We start from the raw sequence: 20,663 nt of genomic DNA, 5'->3' as shown, positions 1-20,663 counted from the left end.
TACACCACCCCTCACCTGAACGCTCCAGAGATTTGCGTGTTGTTGTGAACGCGTCTGAGCGGAGATCAGTTGTTCACGTGCGAAAGGCAAGGTCCGTAGAAAGTCCAGACCCAATTGTGTGAACATTCTGCGGGGTTCATGTCTGAAAACAGCTTTACAATATTCACTGAAGGGATATGACGCCATTGACAGATTGAAATGGATGATTACTTTGATTAAAATGACAAGTTTGTCACAACTCCTTAACATGTATTGTTGTTCTTAAATGATTAATGAACAAAAAGTATTGTAGCTTTAAGTTGCTCTTCAGGGAACCATAGGGTTGGTGCTCTTCAGTTCATCATCTGGTCTATAAAGGTACTTCTGCAGACTTCTACACATTTGGCAGTTCAACAAGGACCTCATAAAAACAATACAACACATAGACACAACAGACACTATGACACCCACACACACACACACACACACACACACACAAACACACACACACAGCCCGGCTCTGTAGTTCTCTCTCTCCCTCCCTCCCCTCCGTCCCTTTCTTCACATGCATTCACACCCTGCCCTTCCTCATAGGCTGTTTTCTGGACTGTGTCACTGCAGCTGGAGCTGGAAAAACTGACCACAGTTCCATGTAATAACTATAACACACAGAGTGGGGCTCTGCTTCAGCTGTTTGGGTCCTCTTGTGTGTGAAATGCAAGTAAAGATATAGAGAAAAAACAGACAACAAAGAAACCAAAGCTTCAGAAACCTCCTGACTTGATAAGGAGAGTGTTGATGGGGATGAAGAAGTACTGCGTTGCCCTGGCTGGATTCTTAGACCATGAGATTACCGTCATTTAACTGGATTACTGCTTTTTCCGGAGGGATTTACATTGACGCCTGAATGTGTGTTCAAGCCAAAGAGGTCTTAGGATGAAGCGTGCCAAACACGTTATAGGTAACGTTCTCTCACATTTGAAAGCTTCATAGACAAGTGAAGATTATTTTTTCCCTTTGTCACGTACTCTAACTTTGTTTATTTGCTGACTCAACTGCAACACTCCCACAAAGTGGGAGAGAAGTTATAGCTGCAGATTTACAGTTTAAACAATAATTTTAGCTATACACACACCCACTGTGTATGAGCTGCATGTGCACACACATGCACACACACATCTGTTGCCAGCCACTCTTTTCTCCTTCTGCCTGGTGCCGTTTTTCCATTTCAACAGACCTTTCCGTCACAGCCTGCTGGTTAAGGGATTCCGTTTACTTAAGATTTTATATTTTACTTTATATGGCTACTTTAGTCTGCTCACTATTATGTGGAGCCTTTGCCCAGAGACAATTGTTGTTGTCAAATGGTTTTTTGGTGGTTTGTGTATATTCATCCTTAAAGTGTTTAAGATTCAAGATTTAAAATGCTATACTTTATTGCCATAACAACAAAAGTAATTTAAAAATGGTTTTGGAGTGCTCACCTAAACATATAGAAAAAGATGGATAAATAAGTATATCCTGTAACTCTGATATTGAGCTGAGGAGGTAGCATGTTATCTTTCTGTGTGTTGAGCTCATAGTGTCACATTAAGACTGTACCGAGTTGTCAAATGTGGAAATGTAATAACACCTTTTCATTAAGTTATCACGGCATAATTGATACATATGATGACAAATGATTGGTTTATCTAAATAACCTGTAGATGTTGTCATTAATGTGCATTCCTACCTACACTATTTGATGTTATTTTCTGACCTCAAAGTGACATCATTTAGGTCGAATCTAGAGTCATTTAGGATGCAGACTTACCATTTTTGAACACATGACATCATTTTATGAATTCATAGTGACGTCATGATGGCATAATTTGTACCATTTGTTCATGAAATGCTTTTTGATCAATATGAGCTTTAGATCTTGTCTTAACTCATTATGAATTCTTCATGAAACCACTATATATGATATGATATGAAATCATTTGATTTGGCCTCATTTTCTGATAAATGTAAGCTTTAGATTATCTCTCTGTAGATATCTCTATAGATATATTGATTATATATTTGTTGACCTTGACTTTGGATCTTTGACCTATTCGATCCAATAGTTCAACCCCCGGAGATAATTTCTCTTTTTATTGGTAGCCTGTTTATGCTGAATGAACATCATTACAGTTTCTCTGTGTTATGGCTATCATATTTTGTTATGTTTCTATGTTACGCTGTGCTCCTCAGCTGATCCCTTATGAAACCCATTGCGGCTTTACTCCATGATAACTACTTTTACCCCATTAACCTTAATGTCAGATGTAGGCGGAAGTGTCTATTGTGTGGCTGAGACACCCACTGGGAGAATACAATACAGATTTATTTTTGCAGTAAATTTCATTTTGTATAGGCCTATATTTATTCATCAAAATGCTTTAAAAGTAAAAACCAAGTAATTTGCCTATGAAGTAAACAACATAACTGACACAGTTGGTGAGAACTGTCACCAAATTTAACATTAGATAATTTGAGACTCTGCTGTAAATGATGTAGTGTTTCTGATGAAGTCAATTCCCACATGTTAAGAGTGTGTGAACATCAGCAGCAACAGCGTGTGAGAGCCTGCTGCTCATGCCACCTAAAGTTTGAGCTAATGGAGAAAGAGAGGTGTCAGCCAAGGTGTCTGTGTTGTATTTTAAGTGCATGTGTGTGTAGAAAGGGAGTGAGATGTTGTTGACACCATCAATCCGTTGCCATGGAGTTTAGACCCCCTGACAAATTGACAGAGAATCAGCTCAGTCAGTTTTCATGAGATTCTGTGATCTGGTATTTCAGGGGTAATGCTGCTTCTTTTTGCAAAATGCACACACATCCCTTTTGCTTGTGTTATTAACAGACTTTTAAGAGAAACGCACACACCTTCTTACATGAAGATGAGGTTGTAGTTTGCCTCATTGATCTGAACTAATTATTCTGAATCTGCTCACAGCATACCATCTCTCTGTCAAGCTTTTTTTCCACATTACAACTCTAAGACTACTTGTGCATAAGCACAACCGAGTGTACTGGCCAGCTGTTGTGTTGCTTTATCGTTTGACTCAGACTGACCCACCAAATCCCACCCAGACAGAGCCTCACACTAGACCCCTGTCTCACTGTTGTAAACAGAGGTTACATTAATTGACCTGAACAATTATATTTTGTTTCGGGCCACAGCTTCCACAGCGAAGTAGTTGCTCTCTCAAAAAGACTGTATAACAGAGGGAAGACACTAACAAGTGTCTGTGTTATGTATTGCAACTACATTTATATGTCACTACATGGTTAGTTACTGCTACTCTGTTTGTATTGCATTGATTTGTATATGTTTTACACTTTCCACACTAACCACAGGTAAGTAGCTTTAGAGAGAAGGGATGATATTTCATTTCACACTGCAGCAGAAAAGAGACATATTTGATTTGTAGTGACTTTTCATCCTTTATTTAATCTGCTCTGATTTTAATTCTGGTTTGGAATAATTGAATAATTTTCAGGAAATTCACTTTAGTGCAGCCATGGTGTTTCATATTCTGTGTAAAATCTTTGACTTAATGAAGTATAAAAATCAGCTGACACCATGTGGTGACGGAGCTTCCAGGTTTAAAATCACACAGGGTTCTCACACTTGGTCATTGCATGAAAAAGAGGCGTTCAGTTAAAGCAGCCGCAGGCTCACAGCTGGTCCCTCTGGATATCTGAGTCAGACAGCATATCAAGTTCATAAAAAGTTAGCCTTGATCTGTCACTGTACACCTCTGCACAGACGTCAGTGATAAATGTGAATCTCACTGCTATGAAGAAAATCCACATGCAAAGCTGATCATAGTAATTATTTCTCCAACCAGTCGCCTCATTCAACCTGAGTTTGGACTTCAGCTTACAGTGAAAGTTAAATAATGAAATGACTGCGGTACTTACAAGACTGATGAATGCCAATTATTCATTCGTCATAAATAAGCAGAATTTTCAGCGACATGCAGACATCATTGGTACAATTATTTAAGGTAATCTATGACAAAACTGTGAAACGATTAAGTGAGATATGCTACACTTGAAATACATGAAAGGAATTCTGTTGTGTTTGTGGAGAGGCCTGTGTGTGCACTTACAGCATCTAAAGCCATGCAAACTTTAGGTGGAATGTGGGAAAAATACAACAAGAGAGTGTGAGACACAGAACTTAAAAAGCTGCTTTCAGACATGCACTGAACTGCAGAGATCCTCTGAGAGGTATACGTGTGAACGCAAATGTCTGAGTGAGAGCCTCAAGAGTTTCTGCGGACTTTCCCCGCCTGGTCACCTGGTATAAAGGCTACAGACGTCCGGAGGAGCCGATCTGAGAACACAGGAGGAGATCCTCAGCTGGATTCACAGCGAACGAGTGGACGTGTTGTTGACATTCTTACGCACTACAGACGCGAACATGAAAATGCTCAAATAAATAGGAAACAAAAAATCTCTGGATGAAAAAGCAGAGCTAGACAAGTAGAAGACATCAACGAAAACGTCAAGCGATGTGATGATGAGAGCCAACGTCTGTGCTGAAATGCTGTAAATAAAAACATGTAATCTCTGCAGAGGAATGAATACGTTACTTCCTGCCTTTGCCTGCTGCACCACCCCTCACCTGAATCCTGTGGAGGATTTGTTGCTGTTTTGAGCATGTTTGTACAAAGCATCTGCATTGTGTAGAGGAAAACTGCTAAAAGAAGTCCAAACCCAATTTTCTTGAGATCCTCTATAGGACTTTTCTGTCTCACAAAGTCAATATTAGTCTATGTGCATGGATAGCTTAATAAGTAGGAGTTGTCAAACCAAGAGCTGAAATTTCTCATTCAAGAACAGGAATGATTAAATCAAAAGCATTTTGCAATTTAAGAGCAGAAAGCCTTTATACTCTGTCACTTCAGATGTTTTCTAGAATGGTTTGATATATTTAGAGATCTAGATCTAGATGTGAGCTACTGAGGCAACACAACAACATATTGTTACAATGACTTGAGTCTGTGTTTCCTGTTTTGTTAGCAGTTTATGCACACCTCTATTCAGAGTTTATCTTTTGTTAGCATGTGCACGGTCGGAAGAGAAACTCAAGGTCGGCCGAGAAACTCAGATCCACTGTGTTTTGGGAGCATGAATTCACTCTCAACTTCCCTCCTGTCAGGCTCAGTTTAAAATTCATGCAGGGATGCTACTGAGAGCCGCACGCAGCAGAAACAGGAAATGACAGTAAAGTGTCACCAGAGATGTGGCTTCTGTCCAGTCACAAGAGGTGCAGTTTTGTTTTGTGAAAATGACATAAAATGTTTCCTTTTTGAAAAGTATTTTTAAAATTTTAAAGAGAAAAGTAGGGGACTGATGTTTACGGAAGAAATATCTAGAGAAATCGAAATGTGGTTTCACAAAGAGTTAAGTGGAATTAGGTGGACTGTTGAGTCTTGAAAGAAGTACACAATCCACTGAATACCATTCTAGTTCATCTTGTGTACTTACACTGTCTGAGAGGCAGGAACTGCCTTTGTAAAACTGAGGAATGTCTGTCTTTCAAGTCTTCCTTCAGGATCTCCAGCTTTCCACATGGAACCATCATTACAGTCACATTAGAGAGGAGTCTCTGCCCAATATAGACACAAATGACAGCTGACTACCTGGCAACTAATTGTAGGGATCCAAATTGTAAACAGAAACTTTGACACGTTACTTCCTGAAAGCTCATCTCTAAACCCAATCTTTAAATTTAAATTTCCTATCGGTCCCATGAACGTGTCCACTGGCTGTGTAACACAGCCGGACATCTGCTCACACGAGTGCTTCCTGCACTTACTCTCTGCCTCCTCAGTTCTCCGTTAGTTTATTTAAAAACTGTGTTTCTCTCTGGACTTGAAGTGGTCATACATCACGTTTGCCTCCACCACTCCTATAATGTTCCAACAATGCAGAACGTCATCTCCGCTTAAGTGCTCTGGTTGCATTATCCTGCTGTCCCATAAGTTAATGGACAGTTAGATAGTATTGATTCCTTTCCCCCATCCCTGTTTTTGTATCCAGTGATTTGTGCATGTTTTCCCAAATTTGAGCAACAATCTCTGATTCAAACAGCTACTATAATGAAATATGGAAGTGATAAACTGCTGGTGTGTTTGTGACAGGTGCTCCCTTTTAAGTTTACCAGAGTATAGAATGCTATGTGTGTGTGTGTGTGTGTGTGTGTGTGTGTGTGTGTGTGTGTGTGTGTGTGTGTGTGTGTGTGTGTGTGTGTGTGTGATCTTCAGCAAGTGAATCAACAATACCTTCTCAGTGGAAAAGTCTGTAATGGAGGCTCTTTTATTAATAATCTTAGTATGTCAGCAGACTCAGATACTAAGAACAGAGGTGCATTGATATAGTCCAGGCTCACTACCAGTCATTGTGCTCTCCCTCTCCTTCTGTCTGCCGCTGGCCCCATCAACAGGCAAACTACCCAAGCATGTTTTGGAGTAATAAAGCAGCGTCAGTGTTAATGCATGTCTTTATTCTCTGTCACAGAGGAGGGTCTGTTTACCATACACTGCACTTAGAGCTTCAGGCTGCAGAGGCACCCATCAAACAATGAAACCAGAACAGGACACAGTCTAATTCATGGACACATATGCAGACTCTTAAAGACATGTCTGAGAATGCTTTGTTCTGGTTTGCTCTATATATGTTTATGTGAATGTCAGTCAGAAATGGATGGTTACATAATAGGCTACAGTATATGACCATAGAAAACCGCTCTTTAATTACTGTATATGATCATTTGATTTTCTAAATTCAGCAAAAAATATATAATAAAATGTTTATTCAGGGATTCTGCTCCAAAGTAGAACACTAAAACAGAAAAGGGCAACAAAAAAAATCCATTTCAGTATAAGACATTTGTTCAGGGAGTAGTGAGGTGTGGGCATGGCCATCACCTGAGTCTTTCTCCTCTTTTTAACCCAAAGCTTCAAAGGGTCAGAGGTCACAGATCCTGATGCCAGGCTCAAGCAGAGGGATTCCATTTTTAACTTGTGTTTAACTTGAGAAAATTATTTAGGAACTTTTTTCCTGTCAGGAAAATGACTCATCTGGATCCATGTTTAAGTGCAGCAAACTCTCATTTTATAACAGGACCAGTTTAGACCAAGAACTCTCAGTCCTACCTGCAAAGCTCAGTCACTCTGTGACAGGGGAAATGGAAGACCTATTTGAATCGCTGAAAATCTGAGCTGTGAAAGATGCTGAAGAGTGTTGTGTTGTTGGCACTAGCATGAAACAGCAGTTTTACAGCAATCCCACTCATTGCCCTATAATTCAAGGCCCTTGATTGGAGAAGTTGTGCATGGGGACACAACAGATGAAATGGGAAGTGGTGGCACCTATTGTGTGTGTGCTTTATTCTTTATTTACTCACTGATCGGCTACAGTTTGGCCAAATAACTTATCTTGTGATTCGATCTTCTGCTGTCTGCGGCTTAAACCCTTGTCTTTCAGGTTCTTCAATCCATGTCTCTCATTATTTCTCTTTGTCTTTATTTATACCACAGCTACACTGGATGTGTTAGATGTACTGCATATGTGTTTGTACTGTTACTTCTCTAATTTGATTCTACAGCACGGGTAGGACACATCTTACTGTGTGTGTCTTGTATTCACTAGCTGTGTAAGATTCATGGATATATTAGGCTGTATCTGATTAGTGTGTCTGATCCTTACAGATGAGATCATGCAGCAGGAGATCAGGCCCCTGCTGGCCATGGACATCATAGAGCAGCTCCATCGCCAGTTTGCCTTGCTCTCAGGTACGTAACAGAACGCCGCTCTCCCCCTACCCCACTGCCCCACTGTCCTACTGTCCCATTGCCCCTTTATCTCACTGTCTCACTGTCCCACTGTCCCATTGTCTCACTGCCCTGTTGTGTTGCTTCCACACCTGGGGTTTCCGACCACGTTGTGACCTTGTGTATGTAAATTGGCGGATACACTTATAGAACGAAAAACAATTATAATCAAATGTCTATCATAATAGAAAGTTGTTACATGCAAATTGGATTAAAGATAATTGGAATCTTGTGAATTTCCAAAAATGTTGAGGTAAAGTTAAAGAGCGGTCAGTTGTGTGGGAGATTAAATCAAGTTTTAAATGTATTAAAAAGGGAAGGATTAAAAACTGATTTTAAAGATCTAATTTCCACTGAACATGTAACGTCAGATTTGTTTTATAAATAAAGTTTAAAATCACATTACTGATGGTTCAGAACTCTTTCAAAACCTGTCACTATAAAAAAAATAGGTAATATGTTGAAAACTTGAAATAGAAAATGAAACCACATAAAATACACACTAAGGTTATTTTCCTCCTTGAAATTGCTGTGTTTTTGTTTTGTGAAAATCATCAAAAAGTTAGATTAAAGGTATTGCAGAAATGAAAGAGACCATTGCACATTCTGCCCTTCCCTTCATCAGTGGCAATATCTTCCATCCACCTCTATTATCTGCCCTGACACTGCAGTTATCTATCACAACGCACCAGGTATCTGCAGTAGTGATGTAGTGGGATCAACCATTTCTATTTATTTTACCCAACATTATAAAAAGCACAATCCCATTAAACGGTCTTAGCTTCTGAAAGCAAGCACATGCTCTTGCTCGGCTGATTGGATGAGCTACTTCTGAGTTACCCCGCAGTATAAAGTCTCTGTCTGTCAGTACTGTGTGATGCTATTAGTATTTTCATAAACACACATTTGGAGATATAGAACATATTCCATGCTTATATGAATCAACAAATAAATGTGTGTTGGAGATGTTGGAGTTGAGATTTGAAGAAAAACCTAATACAAAGAACCTGTCCACTTCCCTGCAATATTCATGGACTGAGGCAGCGTTCAGTCAGAGACCTTTGTCAAGCACCAACAGTAACAAAGATAATGAATAAATTAGTAAACACTGGTAACATGTTGTAGGTTGATAAGAAAAACCAGTTGGTTCACATTAACTATCATAGAGAATACATCCATTTCCTTTTGTTTACTTTTCATTTCCTGATACCTCTCGCCAAATGGCCGTAAGAGTTTTGCAAACTCAGCACTGAATTCAAAAGTCATAATTGGCTTTTTGTTATTGCAGAGTAGGATAATGCATAATTTGACCGTGCTAGCAGCTCTGCATTCACCACAAGGCTCCGTCACGAATTCTCGCTCTGAATGAGGTTTCAGCCGTGGTCTGGTTGTCTGTCTATGTTAGAATGTGTCTCTCCATTCACTTTATTCACAATCAGTTACAAAAATACTTGTTTGTTCAGTTCTCTTCTAAAGGGTGACAATCTGCCTCTAATATTCTTTTCTTGACAGTGGCCATGATTCTTGTCAGAGACGTGACCACAAGGTGCATGTTTTATTCACCCTGACCAGGCCGGAGGTTCCCGCCCCTGTATTGAACAAAAGAAATACAATTTGTCACATATTGAGCCTTACATGTGCTGATATATTTTAATTTCCTCTGGACAGAGCCAGACCTGTTGTTTCCCCATTTCCAGTCCACAGACATGAAACTGATGTCTTCTGATTTAACACCCCGTAAAAGCTAAAAAGCTGACTAACCAAGAGTGATTCCCTTAATCTGTACTGTAAGAAGTAACACTTATTTTATAACTCATCTTTGAAACCAGGTTATTTATTTTTCACATACTAAAGCCTTGAGAAGTAAGGGAGAAACATTCTCAGTATTTTTTTAACAACTTTTTATTCTCAGGTCTATCTTTATCTTTGATTTATAACATTTTCTTGTTTAATAACACTTCTTCTAAAAAAAAACAAGTAACAAGAAAATAAATCAGTCGAATCCCTGTCGGCTGGATGAAACTCCTCTGTTTGATCTATTCATCCACCACAACGAGCTTCATATGTCGTGTTTCACAGCACACATTATGACATGTCATTGTGGGAAAGCACCAGTATTACAAATAGCATTAGCAATGACACTGTTCAGTTCATGTAAGACATGACAGTGTGACAGTGTGAGTATTTGAACTATTTTCCGCAATGCAGATCACATTGTAGGGATAATAGAACAACACTTGGGTACATTATTTTTCAATCTTTTGTATGGATTATAACTATGATATAATATCTCCTGCAGATGTTCATCATGTCCACAGAATTGTCTCCTCGCTTTAGTCATCCCCTGACTTTGTTTTGTCAATCAATCAAATCTTATTTGTATAGCCCATATCACAAATCACAAATTGTGTTGTAGGGCGTTAACGAGGTGTGACATTCTCTGCCCTTAACCCTCACCATAGAAGTGCCACCATGCTGCTGACATTTTGAATAAGGAATATAAATAAAGGAAATGACATTCACATCTGCTTCTGCAGTACACAGTACTCCTGTGCCTCAGTTATTCATTTAAAAGTTCTACATCAGCACAAAAATGATACCGTTGTGACATCAGACTAAAATGTAAGAAAAATCTGTATAACACTCTGTGTGTAGTGATGTAATAAACTGTAGTAGTGTTGAAGCATATGTTGAACGGATGCTTATGTCAGTGTGGTATGATTGGCCTAATGAGTTGACTTTATTCACTGTAATGCATTTGGTGGAAAGAAGTTTGCCAGCCCCTGCCCTCCGACTTTCCAGATGTGCTGCTACCGCGGTGACACAGCAGCCTGTGTGGTTTTTCAGGGATTCTTGTCATTCCATCTCCGTCTCACGTCTCACAACAAACCAAAATAACAACTGTTTCCAAAAAAAACCTTTCTCAGCATCACATGCTTCGCGAGTTATATTACTTCAACACATCCGTTTTATGGTGTCAGCCTAATGTGTGTGTCTGTCTGTTTGTATAGGACGTGGATTGGTATTTGTTTGATATTTCAGTATTTTTCCGAACTAATACCACTCTTCACTTTCATGGGTAAAGTGAATTATCCTGTATGAATGATCTAATTACTGGACACACAGAGCTGTAAAATAGGCCCAAGCTTTAATCCATAGAAAAGGGCAGAGCACTGTTTTTGGCCAATTGGGGGCATTGCAATAGGCTGAAAACACCACAATGGTTTATCAGTTCTCTGCTCAGGCAAATCTTTTACAAAAACTGTCCGTTGACATTTCCAGTGGAAACAGAGCAACACTGGCATTCATAAGGAGTCTGTGCCACCTGATTAATTCAAGTCCATTATTGGATTCCGGTTCTTTCTCATCACACACAGTCATTTGACCCATTGTTTTGACCCAAAGTTATTGATTAATGCAGCTTTAAACATTTGTATTGGGTTTAACCAATGGTTTAACTGAATTACCAGCAGGCATTTCATTCCAGGAAGGCTTTAAAAAACTATTAAGGCCATTAAAGTGGTTCAGTGGTTGGCACTGTAACCTAGTGCAGTGAAAACTGCAACTCTGCACAGATTAAGCAAGCATTGATTATAGATAAATAGGTAGTTTAAGATTAATGAGGTCTGTTAAGCAATTGATGCAATCGTCTGACCCAAGTTGACAACCTTTCAAAATAAGAAATCTGTAATCCAGCTCAATATAAAACATTGCAGCAACAAAACAAAAAAATATTGATAAAAACAGCAGTTTTTATCAATAGTGAACGTATCAAGGAGACATGCCATTTGCCAAGGCAAGTGATGAACGGTTGGTGAGATATCGGTTCCACATATAGACAGACAGACTGTTGTGAAATAACTGTGCACTCAAATAAAAGCTGATAATTAGCCATGGCAGAATATACGGTGAAGCCATTGTATTCTAGTCACCTTGTTGGGACCAGTATCACACACTGTATGCAAACCTATTACATGACTACATGACATATATGACAACACATGACACACTGCAGCATGTCAGGTCCACACTTTCCATCTTAACTCGGTTACATGGATCTGTGTGTTTCAAAGTTGACTGGTGAGATTGTATGTGACAGCAGAGAACATGGCACACACACACACACACACACACAAACACACACACACACACACACACACATCATCATCATCATCATCATCATTTAATGTCAAGGTTAAAGATACAAATACATGTCTTGGGGTCATTCTGTACTGAAGGTTGATCTATCTATACACCTATAGCGTTCTGACATAGTGTTAGTTGGAGTGTCAGAGAATTTCTAGCTCAGCATTGCCCCCTTGTGACATTTTGTGGAAGAGGTTTTAGATAGGGATATTAGTGACATGCTCAATGAAAAGTTATTTAACCATATTTATTTCCTTCTTGTAGACTTAATAAGAAATTTACATTTTGTTATCATTGCATCTTTACTGGTAAAAAAATTAAAAAGAAAAGACATTAGGTACATGCACAATACATTTTACTGATGTTCTCTGACTACGAGATAAACAAAGAAAAAAACAACACCATGAAATATAATTAAGCCAAGTTTTGTACAAAAAGCGCAATACAAATAAAACGGTATACAATAGCTTCAATGACGAGCTAGAAGATAATAGACAGTGTCAGACTAAAGGAAGAAGAACGGATTGTAAATGCAGTGTGTGGTGGTTTTGTGTTGCAGGAGGGCGAGGGAAAGATGGTGCCCCCATCATCACCTTCCCAGAATACTCAGGCTTCAGTGAAGTGCCAAAGGAAGACTTCCATAATGTAGTTACTTACCTGACCAGCATCCCCAGGTACACACACTCTCACATACGTAAAATCTAACAATGTAGATAGATTTGTAATTAATATGCATAATGTTTGCTGTTACTTAAGACAAAAATCCCATGGTCTCTTGATATAACTGTTTTCATTGAACCTTCAAGCATGTAGCCCATTCCATCAGTCAGCTAACAATGCCAAAATATTATCTAAAATTAATGCTTAACTGTTAGCCAAAGTCCATTGGTAAGTTCAAGTTCCCATAACTGATTGTAGCATGAAACAGTTTGTGTTGATAAAGTTTTTACTTCCGTTTACGTTACTTCCTCAACATAAATATATAAATAAATGTGCATGATGCTTTTGTTCTTCTACTGAGATCAGTTTGCAGAAGCATTAAACATCCAAGTGTAGTGAATTTTATAGTTATGGCTTTCAGGCACACTGCATTAGTCTAAAGTAGAAGTGCAGTTTACATCCTTTCTACCTCCTGTCTGCAGTTTGGATGCTGCCAGTATCGGCTTCATCATCATCATCGACCGGCGGAAGGACAAATGGAGCTCAGTAAAGGCCTCTCTGTCAAGGATCGCTGTATGTTCTTTAATACATCCTAACCATATAAATACATATACACATGTGAACTGTCATATTATTAAATATATTTAAAATTAATACTATAAACAAAGCCATGGCCATGAATCATGACCCTGGCCCAACCTTTTACCAACCAACTTTCAATAATAAGGTTTAGAACAATTGTTAGAAATATTGTCATTGTGTGGGTTTCTAAGATTGACACAAGTACTCACATGTGTTGCGAGGTAATCTTTAGGCAGCTGAACATGTTGACCTGATGTTGGCTCTGAATGAACGGAGAGTGGTAGACTTTAGAAATCATATTCGTCTTATTTGAGCTACATTCAGCTGTGTTTTATCAATGTGTTTGTAAGGTCTGAAACCAGGTTTCTCTTATAATAGTCATAAAGTCATGCTTAGATACTGCAACTGTCAAAACACTGATGATACAGGTTTTTTTTGCAGTTTTAAAAGCTACAAAGTGACAATTAGTTCATTGACTCTCGTTCCAAGTGCTTTTTGTATATGAATTGACACACAGCAGGATTTATACAGTAAATGTTTCCTCCGCGGCAGCAGTGTCAAGTCGTAAAGCTCAGATAACTGTGTCAGATTTTTCATAGTAAGCTACGCTTATATTTTGATCTGTCTCTGTCATTGTGGTCTCAGGATTAGCCAGCTGGCGGGTGTGCATGAAGTGAATGAATGACTGAATGAAGGGATGGGAATGCTTAAAGATGGGCTGTGAGTTTACTAGCTGTTTTGTATTTTAGGGAGCATTTCCAGGAAACCTGCAGCTGGTGCTGGTGCTGCGACCCACCAGGTTCTTCCAAAGGGCCATAGCAGACATCGGGATCAAGCTGCACAAGGATGATTTTAAAATGAAGGTACTGATTAACACCATTCACTTTACCATCACTGACCTCAGCTGCAGTCACATGAGAAGACGTATGACTTATTTTGCCAAAGAATTGCTTAATTAGGGATGTGAGGTTTTTAAATGAATGCACAACCCACTTATGTTGTGGTCAAGTCAAGATCGTCCCCAGCAATCATTCAGATTGAAAACTAAAATGTTCAGTACCCTGCAGCGGGCAGTCGTTGCACAATGACAGACAAGCCAGAGTTGGATGTAGATCCAATCAGTTACATCAACATGTACACGTGAAGTTATTTTACATATCAGTCTCTTATGCAAATGTCTCATTTTATTTTCTTCTTCTTCTATTTTTTTACCTCCCTGATATAGAAAAATAGTACTCAGCAAAGTACCTTCGGTACCATATGAAGATTACAATGTAAAAGTAGAAGCACAAAAAATTATGAATAAAATATTAATTAAAATAATTAGAATTGATCAGAAGAAATTAAATCGTACTACGAGATTAAAACAGATTTAACAGATTTTGATGAAGCAAATACAGAGGTACTGTAGCTGTGTGTGGATTGTGAGTGGCATCTGTCAATTACTATTTTTATAAAGTGTGGACTTTGGAACTTAGAGAAGAAGAAGAAAAGCGTCATCATCAGCCTAAAACCAGCTGTTTTAATGATTTTGAGTTCACAAAAGATTGCTAAAACCCACAAATTACAAAAGAGGACCTGATGTGAGTTTCCTCTGTGATTTTCAACAATCGCCTCTTGTGGGTTGAAGTGAGCACCATCTTCTCTTTAACATTTCTGAACAAACTCTGCCTCTGAATTTAAACCAATCCAGTGTAGTGGTCATATTTCCTGCAACCTTATCTTGACCCAAAGGAAAAATTATTACAAGGACAGATTTTTTCCATCAGCAGCAGTAGACATCTTTGGATTTTGTCAGTTGAATTACTCGACCAATCCTTGGATTTGTCCCAATAAAATGAATTTAATGATGTAATATTATTGAATTATATCATGGTACACACGTAATTTGGTATCTTACTGTTTAAAGTTGTGAGACTGACAGATGACAGATGGTGAGCTATCTGGACATTTGTTTTTTTAAACCGCACTACAGTAAAATCTTTGAAATTTTCCTTAAGACAATGATATGATTGCCACATTAATTAATTAGGAATTAATTCTGACTTTCACACTTAATCCTCACATAACATGAGTCTTGATCTAAAGTGTTGTATTCAATGTGCTTGCAGATTGTGATGCTGAACTCTCTGGCAGACCTACAAGGTTATGTTGAAAAAGGCCAGCTGACCCGGGAGCTCGGAGGAAACCTGGAGTACTGTCACAGTCAGTGGATACATCACCGAACTGTGAGTTACCATTCAGCACTAAATACTGTTGAGCCTAACTTTAATGTGACATCACATTAACTTATATTCGATGACGCTGAATAGTGTGGATCATTATCGCTATAGGCCATAGAGAACTTTGCAATGACGGTGAAAACCACAGCCCAGATGTTACAGAGGTTTGGGACAGACCTGGCGGAAACAGAGCTGCCCAATGACGTACAGTGCACCAAAGATCTGCTCACAGTACAAACGGACAAACACGGCAACCTCAAGGTGAGAATGTTTCATACACCGACTCATACCATCATAGACAGTTCCATTATAGCGAAACAAGGAAAAAAATCACTGATTCATAACTGTGGAGCTCCAGTAGCCAACAATTTAACAACAATTGCAGTGGTTCCCCAGATGCAACTGTATGAATTTAATGTAATCAAATACAAGGTGATGTGGTTGTGGGTTTTCTGATGAATATATTAGTTTTCAACTTGCTTTAGAGAAATCGAGAGCAGAATTTGTGCTTGTTCAGAGCAGGAAGTGGAGATATATTTGTGAAATTGGTGGTAGAGGCTTGATAACCTTGGGGCGCCGGGCGTCACAACTGACATTGAATACTGTTAGTTTGGGCTTAGAAAAAACTGATGTGACGAAATTGTTTTTAAATTTGTTCTTATTTAGAAAAGAGTTTTACAAACGTTTTATGGAATCTCCCAGCTAATATAATTGTTCCTCATATAGTGGACTCTCTCTCGTTCCCTCTGAGGTCAGCGCAGACAGGATAGTTTGCATTTGATCAGTCAAACTGGGCAATTTTACATCACCTCTGCAAGCAAAAAATGAAATGTTGCTGGTAAACTCTGCTCTGGTCAGACCCATAATATGAGGATATGAGTACGACACATATGTACCTCAATGCAACACCTCAACAATACCAACATGAAGAGAAAGGTTAAAAAAAGCCTCTCGTGCTATAAAGCCTGATTCTCATCATCCCATCATCGGGTCTCTCTCTCAAGGGAGACCAGGCCTGGACATTGTAACTCCACCAACATAATAAAAGCCCACAGACGTAATAAACCACAGATGTAATACATATCTGCAGCTGTTAATGTAATAATCCCACAAACCTTATAGCAGTTGCCTATTACAAACATAACTTCCTTTTGCCGGGATTTGTTAAGTTGTCGTTAAGGTGAAAAATCTTCAGCTGTCAAAATTGTAATAACTTCCCACAAATGTAATATGAAAATCATTTATTGACAGTTCACAGAATTGTTTTGTGGCATGTTAAGCTGTCTAGTTATAGCTATTACATTAGCAGGAAATTACGTATTATGTTTAGTAGCCCCCTGCTCCCTTTACATTTATAGGATAATTACTTTAAAAGCGGCACATTTGTATTACGTAACCAGATATTAAAACAATGGCAAACGTTTTTCATTTGGGATGTTAAGGTATAAAAGTGTGTTACATATTACCTTACACTTATTTATGTGTTTACATGAGTAACATTAGCCTCAAGTCTCAAAATATTGTATCTTCCAATCATAATATAATGTTGTTTTCAATGTTTCTGTGTCTCTACCAGGATGAACTGAAGCTAGGTTTGAAGCAAGGCACGACCTTGTTGGGGTGTATCAAGGAACAGGCAGCAAAGTCAGAGAATCACAAACTGAACCCAGACGAGATGGAGAACCAGACCACAGTGGAGAGGTGACAGATGTCAACAAAGCCTTTCTTTCTTTCTTTCTTTCTTTCTTTCTTTCTGAACAGGTGTTAAACACAGTTAACAGAATAACCATTTTTCTCAGGCTAAAGAATGTCCACGTAGTTGTGTAGAACCTCTCAGTGTGTTAGTGTGTGTTTGTGTGTGTATTTGTGTGTGTGTGTGTGTGTGTGTGTGTGTGTGTGTGTGTGTGTGTGTGTGTGTTTGTTTGTGTGTGTGTGTGTTTGGGTGTGCGTGTGTGTGCGTGTGTGTGTGTGTAATTATGTTCTTATTGTGTGCCTCAGGCTCCTTGCCCAGCTGGACGAGACAGAGAACGCTTTTGAACAGTTCTGGTGTAAACACCACCTAAAACTGGAGCAGTGCCTGCAGCTACGCCACTTTGAACAGGACTTCAGAGAGGTATATGTGTAGATGTTTCTGTCTCTTTGCAACCTTTGGACCTCACATGTTTATCCACTTCATACAGCTTTAAAAGCCTGCGGCTCAAAAGTCTCACTTTAATAAAACTGACAGTCTGTTAGTTTAGTGACTTGTTGTTATAAAATTGCTGGAAAGTTCTTGTTGAAATATGTTTCAGTGATTGTATCGTCCATATTTCCAATACTGAATATGATCATTTGACATGTTCAAGAAATGAAGCTCTCTCTGGATCAATAAATGCAAAAACTGACTGAAACAGCCTTCATCTGACACGTTGTTTTATCCTGTAAATTGATCAGTGGTGGTCTGAGGTGAAGTTGAATCAGGGTATAAGTTAAAAGTATATTGTGAATTGGAATCATGATGTCCTCAGTCTCCTCTCAGTATCTGTCTCTGTCCCCTCTTTTCTTTTCCAGGTCAAAGTGTCTCTGGACAGTTTAAGGGACAGTTTGACCAGCCTCTCAGTTATTGCGGATTGTCTGGCCAGAGTTGAACACCTGCTAAAAGAACTGAAAACATTGGAGGAGAAGGCTCAGGTCAGTCATGCACACACACACACACACACACACACACACACACACACACACACACACACACACACACACACACACACACACACACACACACACACACACACACACACACACACACACACACACACACACTCTCACATAAACATATCTCACCCTCAGACCAGATCTTCCAAAGAAGGACAAGGAGAAGAATGAACCCTCTAGCCAACAACGTTTACTTGACACTAACCCCTCAGTTATTTTTGAAATTGCCCACATATTCCACAATAATAAACTAATTGCTGAAATCAGGTGTCATAACAACTTATCTTTAATTTTGTGTTCACATTTATAACTGCAACCTCTCTGCAGACTCACTTATACAGTAGACGAGACATTGCTACATAGCAAACGGACACTGATAGGAGGCCTTCAGTGTCCAAGCAAAAACCTGTACATAAAAACACTGTTCTTTACATACAATACAGCACAAATTTTTATTTCATGAAGAGAACACCCCGAAGATTTTATTTGCACAACTGAAACTGCCCTAATGTATCCCGATTTGCTCTGAATTCCTCCAGCCTACACTAGAAAAGGCCCAGCTTCATGCGCTGCACGGTGACCAGCTGATCCAGAGCAACCACTACGCCGTGGACTCCATTCGACCCAAATGTGTAGAGCTGCGGCGCGTCTGTGATGACTTCAGCAACGAGGCCAAGCAAAAGACGGATGTCTTGTCCAAAAGCTTGCAGATACACATGGGCATTGAAAAGGTGAGCATATGGTCCAATTTGTTCAAATCTACAAATGTGAGATCAAGCATCTTAAGTTTGATTCCCTGTACTTGGACCATCTGTCATTACGTAAACAAATTAGTACATTTCTAAACCAAATGGCATTTAGACATGACTCTTATTATTTATTTATGAGGTCTTAAGTATCCAGAGATATTATCAAAGTGATGTCATGTGAACTGAATACTCTTTCTTTACTCAGCAGAATTTTCCACTCTCCTGTTGACACACCGATTTGTACTAGGCACTCAAGATTATATTTATTATTCATGTAGATTTTTCCTCCTGTCATCAGATTACACCAAAAAGTATGAAGATTATGTGATGATATGTCTTTGCAGATCTCAATGGACTCTTGTGGCACCTGAACACAGAACCCTGGTGTCTGTAACATACATATCCTGCCCAGTTTGAACGTGTTTGAACTTTCTGCTGTAAACAGGTAAACCAGTGGTGTGAGTCTGGCATATACCTGCTAGCCTCCCAGGCTGTGGATAAGTGTCAGTCACAGGAAGGGGCAGAGTCGGCGCTCACCGACATCCAAGGCTTCTTGGTGTCAGCCGAAAAGAACCAGCTGACGGAACTGAGAAACCTCCATAACCAGTATGAGGTTGTGCTGTCTGAGGATATCAAGGTACGATGCCAAAATGTGTGTTAACAGGACAATTGCGTGTTCTGTCACAAAAATAATGAGGACGAGGAGTGATAGTGAGCTCTCTGCCTGCAGACAAGTGTCCTGAAAGCACTGAAGCGCCTGGAAGATGTCCAAGAAATGTTTGAGAAGCGTCAAATCAGCCTGAAGAGACTGTCGGCTAAACAGACGAGGCCCGTCCAGCCCGTGGCCCCGCGGCCTGAGTCGTCTCCCAAACGGCCCCCACTGAAGAACCCCGTCAGGACTACAGGGAACCAGCAGCGTGAGTTGGATGTTGCTCACACCAATTAATGCAGCAGACGGTGAAACCTTTTCAAACTGTTTTACAATCGTAATGCTTGTGAAACGATTAACACCCTGAGCAGCAAACTTTTACAGTCTCATACAAACTTATTTTTGAGATATAATCTGAAATCATCTTTTGACATGCACTTTATTTAACACAGGCTCTGATGAGAGAAATAATTGAAGTTATTTATTCTGTGTCCTCTCAATTCATTCCAGCCCTGGCTCGCAGAGTATCGGATAACTCAAACAGCAGCAAGCAGCCAGCCGAAGCTGATCCTAACAAGAAGAAGATCATACGCAAGGCCAGGGGAGGCATCAAGGTACCCTCCTCTGATCCTAATTTCAAATCTCCCAGTTATCTCGGCCTCACTCTTTAAGATGTGTGGCTAATAAAGCTAAACAGCCATTTACTTTTCAATTGCTCACATTTTGGGCTTATTTACAACACTTTGCTATAACTTAATTTTGGATAAGTAGAATTTAATAACAGTGTCAGAAGTTGACATCTCAGTCATATTACACTTCAATAGTCAGCTCCATATGACAAAAGACAAATTTCATGCAAATTAGCCAGAATCTTCAGAATAAATTCACCCTTCAGAGTTAATGCAATTTGTGATAGCTGCCCCCTCATCTCTACTGTGAGTCTTGTATACACCTCTGCATTATTACACCCTGGGCAGTCACTGTGACTGAAAGTTGAGGGGAAGCTCAGCATGAAAGGATGTGTTCTGTTCCTCAGACTCCATGATTTACACATGTAATTATTGGACTAAAAGAGAAACAATAAACACCAGATTTGAGGAAAAAGAGTTCACAC

General features: G+C 39.3%; 1 protein-coding gene across 1 annotated transcript in view; it reads left to right on the top strand.

Annotated features, from left to right (window-relative positions):
• Positions 1–20,663, top strand: part of mcf2l2 (MCF.2 cell line derived transforming sequence-like 2) — a 112,564-nt gene that overhangs the window by 10,888 nt on the left and 81,013 nt on the right. The window contains exons 2-14 of the mRNA XM_061077777.1: positions 7,728–7,811; positions 12,556–12,670; positions 13,139–13,229; positions 13,988–14,101; positions 15,350–15,466; positions 15,572–15,721; positions 17,037–17,161; positions 17,459–17,573; positions 18,011–18,130; positions 18,691–18,882; positions 19,346–19,537; positions 19,631–19,817; positions 20,060–20,163. Of these exons, the coding sequence (XP_060933760.1) occupies positions 7,728–7,811; positions 12,556–12,670; positions 13,139–13,229; positions 13,988–14,101; positions 15,350–15,466; positions 15,572–15,721; positions 17,037–17,161; positions 17,459–17,573; positions 18,011–18,130; positions 18,691–18,882; positions 19,346–19,537; positions 19,631–19,817; positions 20,060–20,163 (1,706 nt within the window). The remainder of the gene's footprint in view (positions 1–7,727; positions 7,812–12,555; positions 12,671–13,138; positions 13,230–13,987; positions 14,102–15,349; positions 15,467–15,571; positions 15,722–17,036; positions 17,162–17,458; positions 17,574–18,010; positions 18,131–18,690; positions 18,883–19,345; positions 19,538–19,630; positions 19,818–20,059; positions 20,164–20,663) is intronic.

Source organism: Limanda limanda, chromosome 9 (genome assembly GCF_963576545.1).
Source record: "Limanda limanda chromosome 9, fLimLim1.1, whole genome shotgun sequence".
NCBI lineage: Eukaryota > Metazoa > Chordata > Actinopteri > Pleuronectiformes > Pleuronectidae > Limanda > Limanda limanda.
The sequence above is the reverse complement of the archived record's forward strand: the minus strand, read 5'-3'. Positions and strand labels throughout refer to the sequence as shown.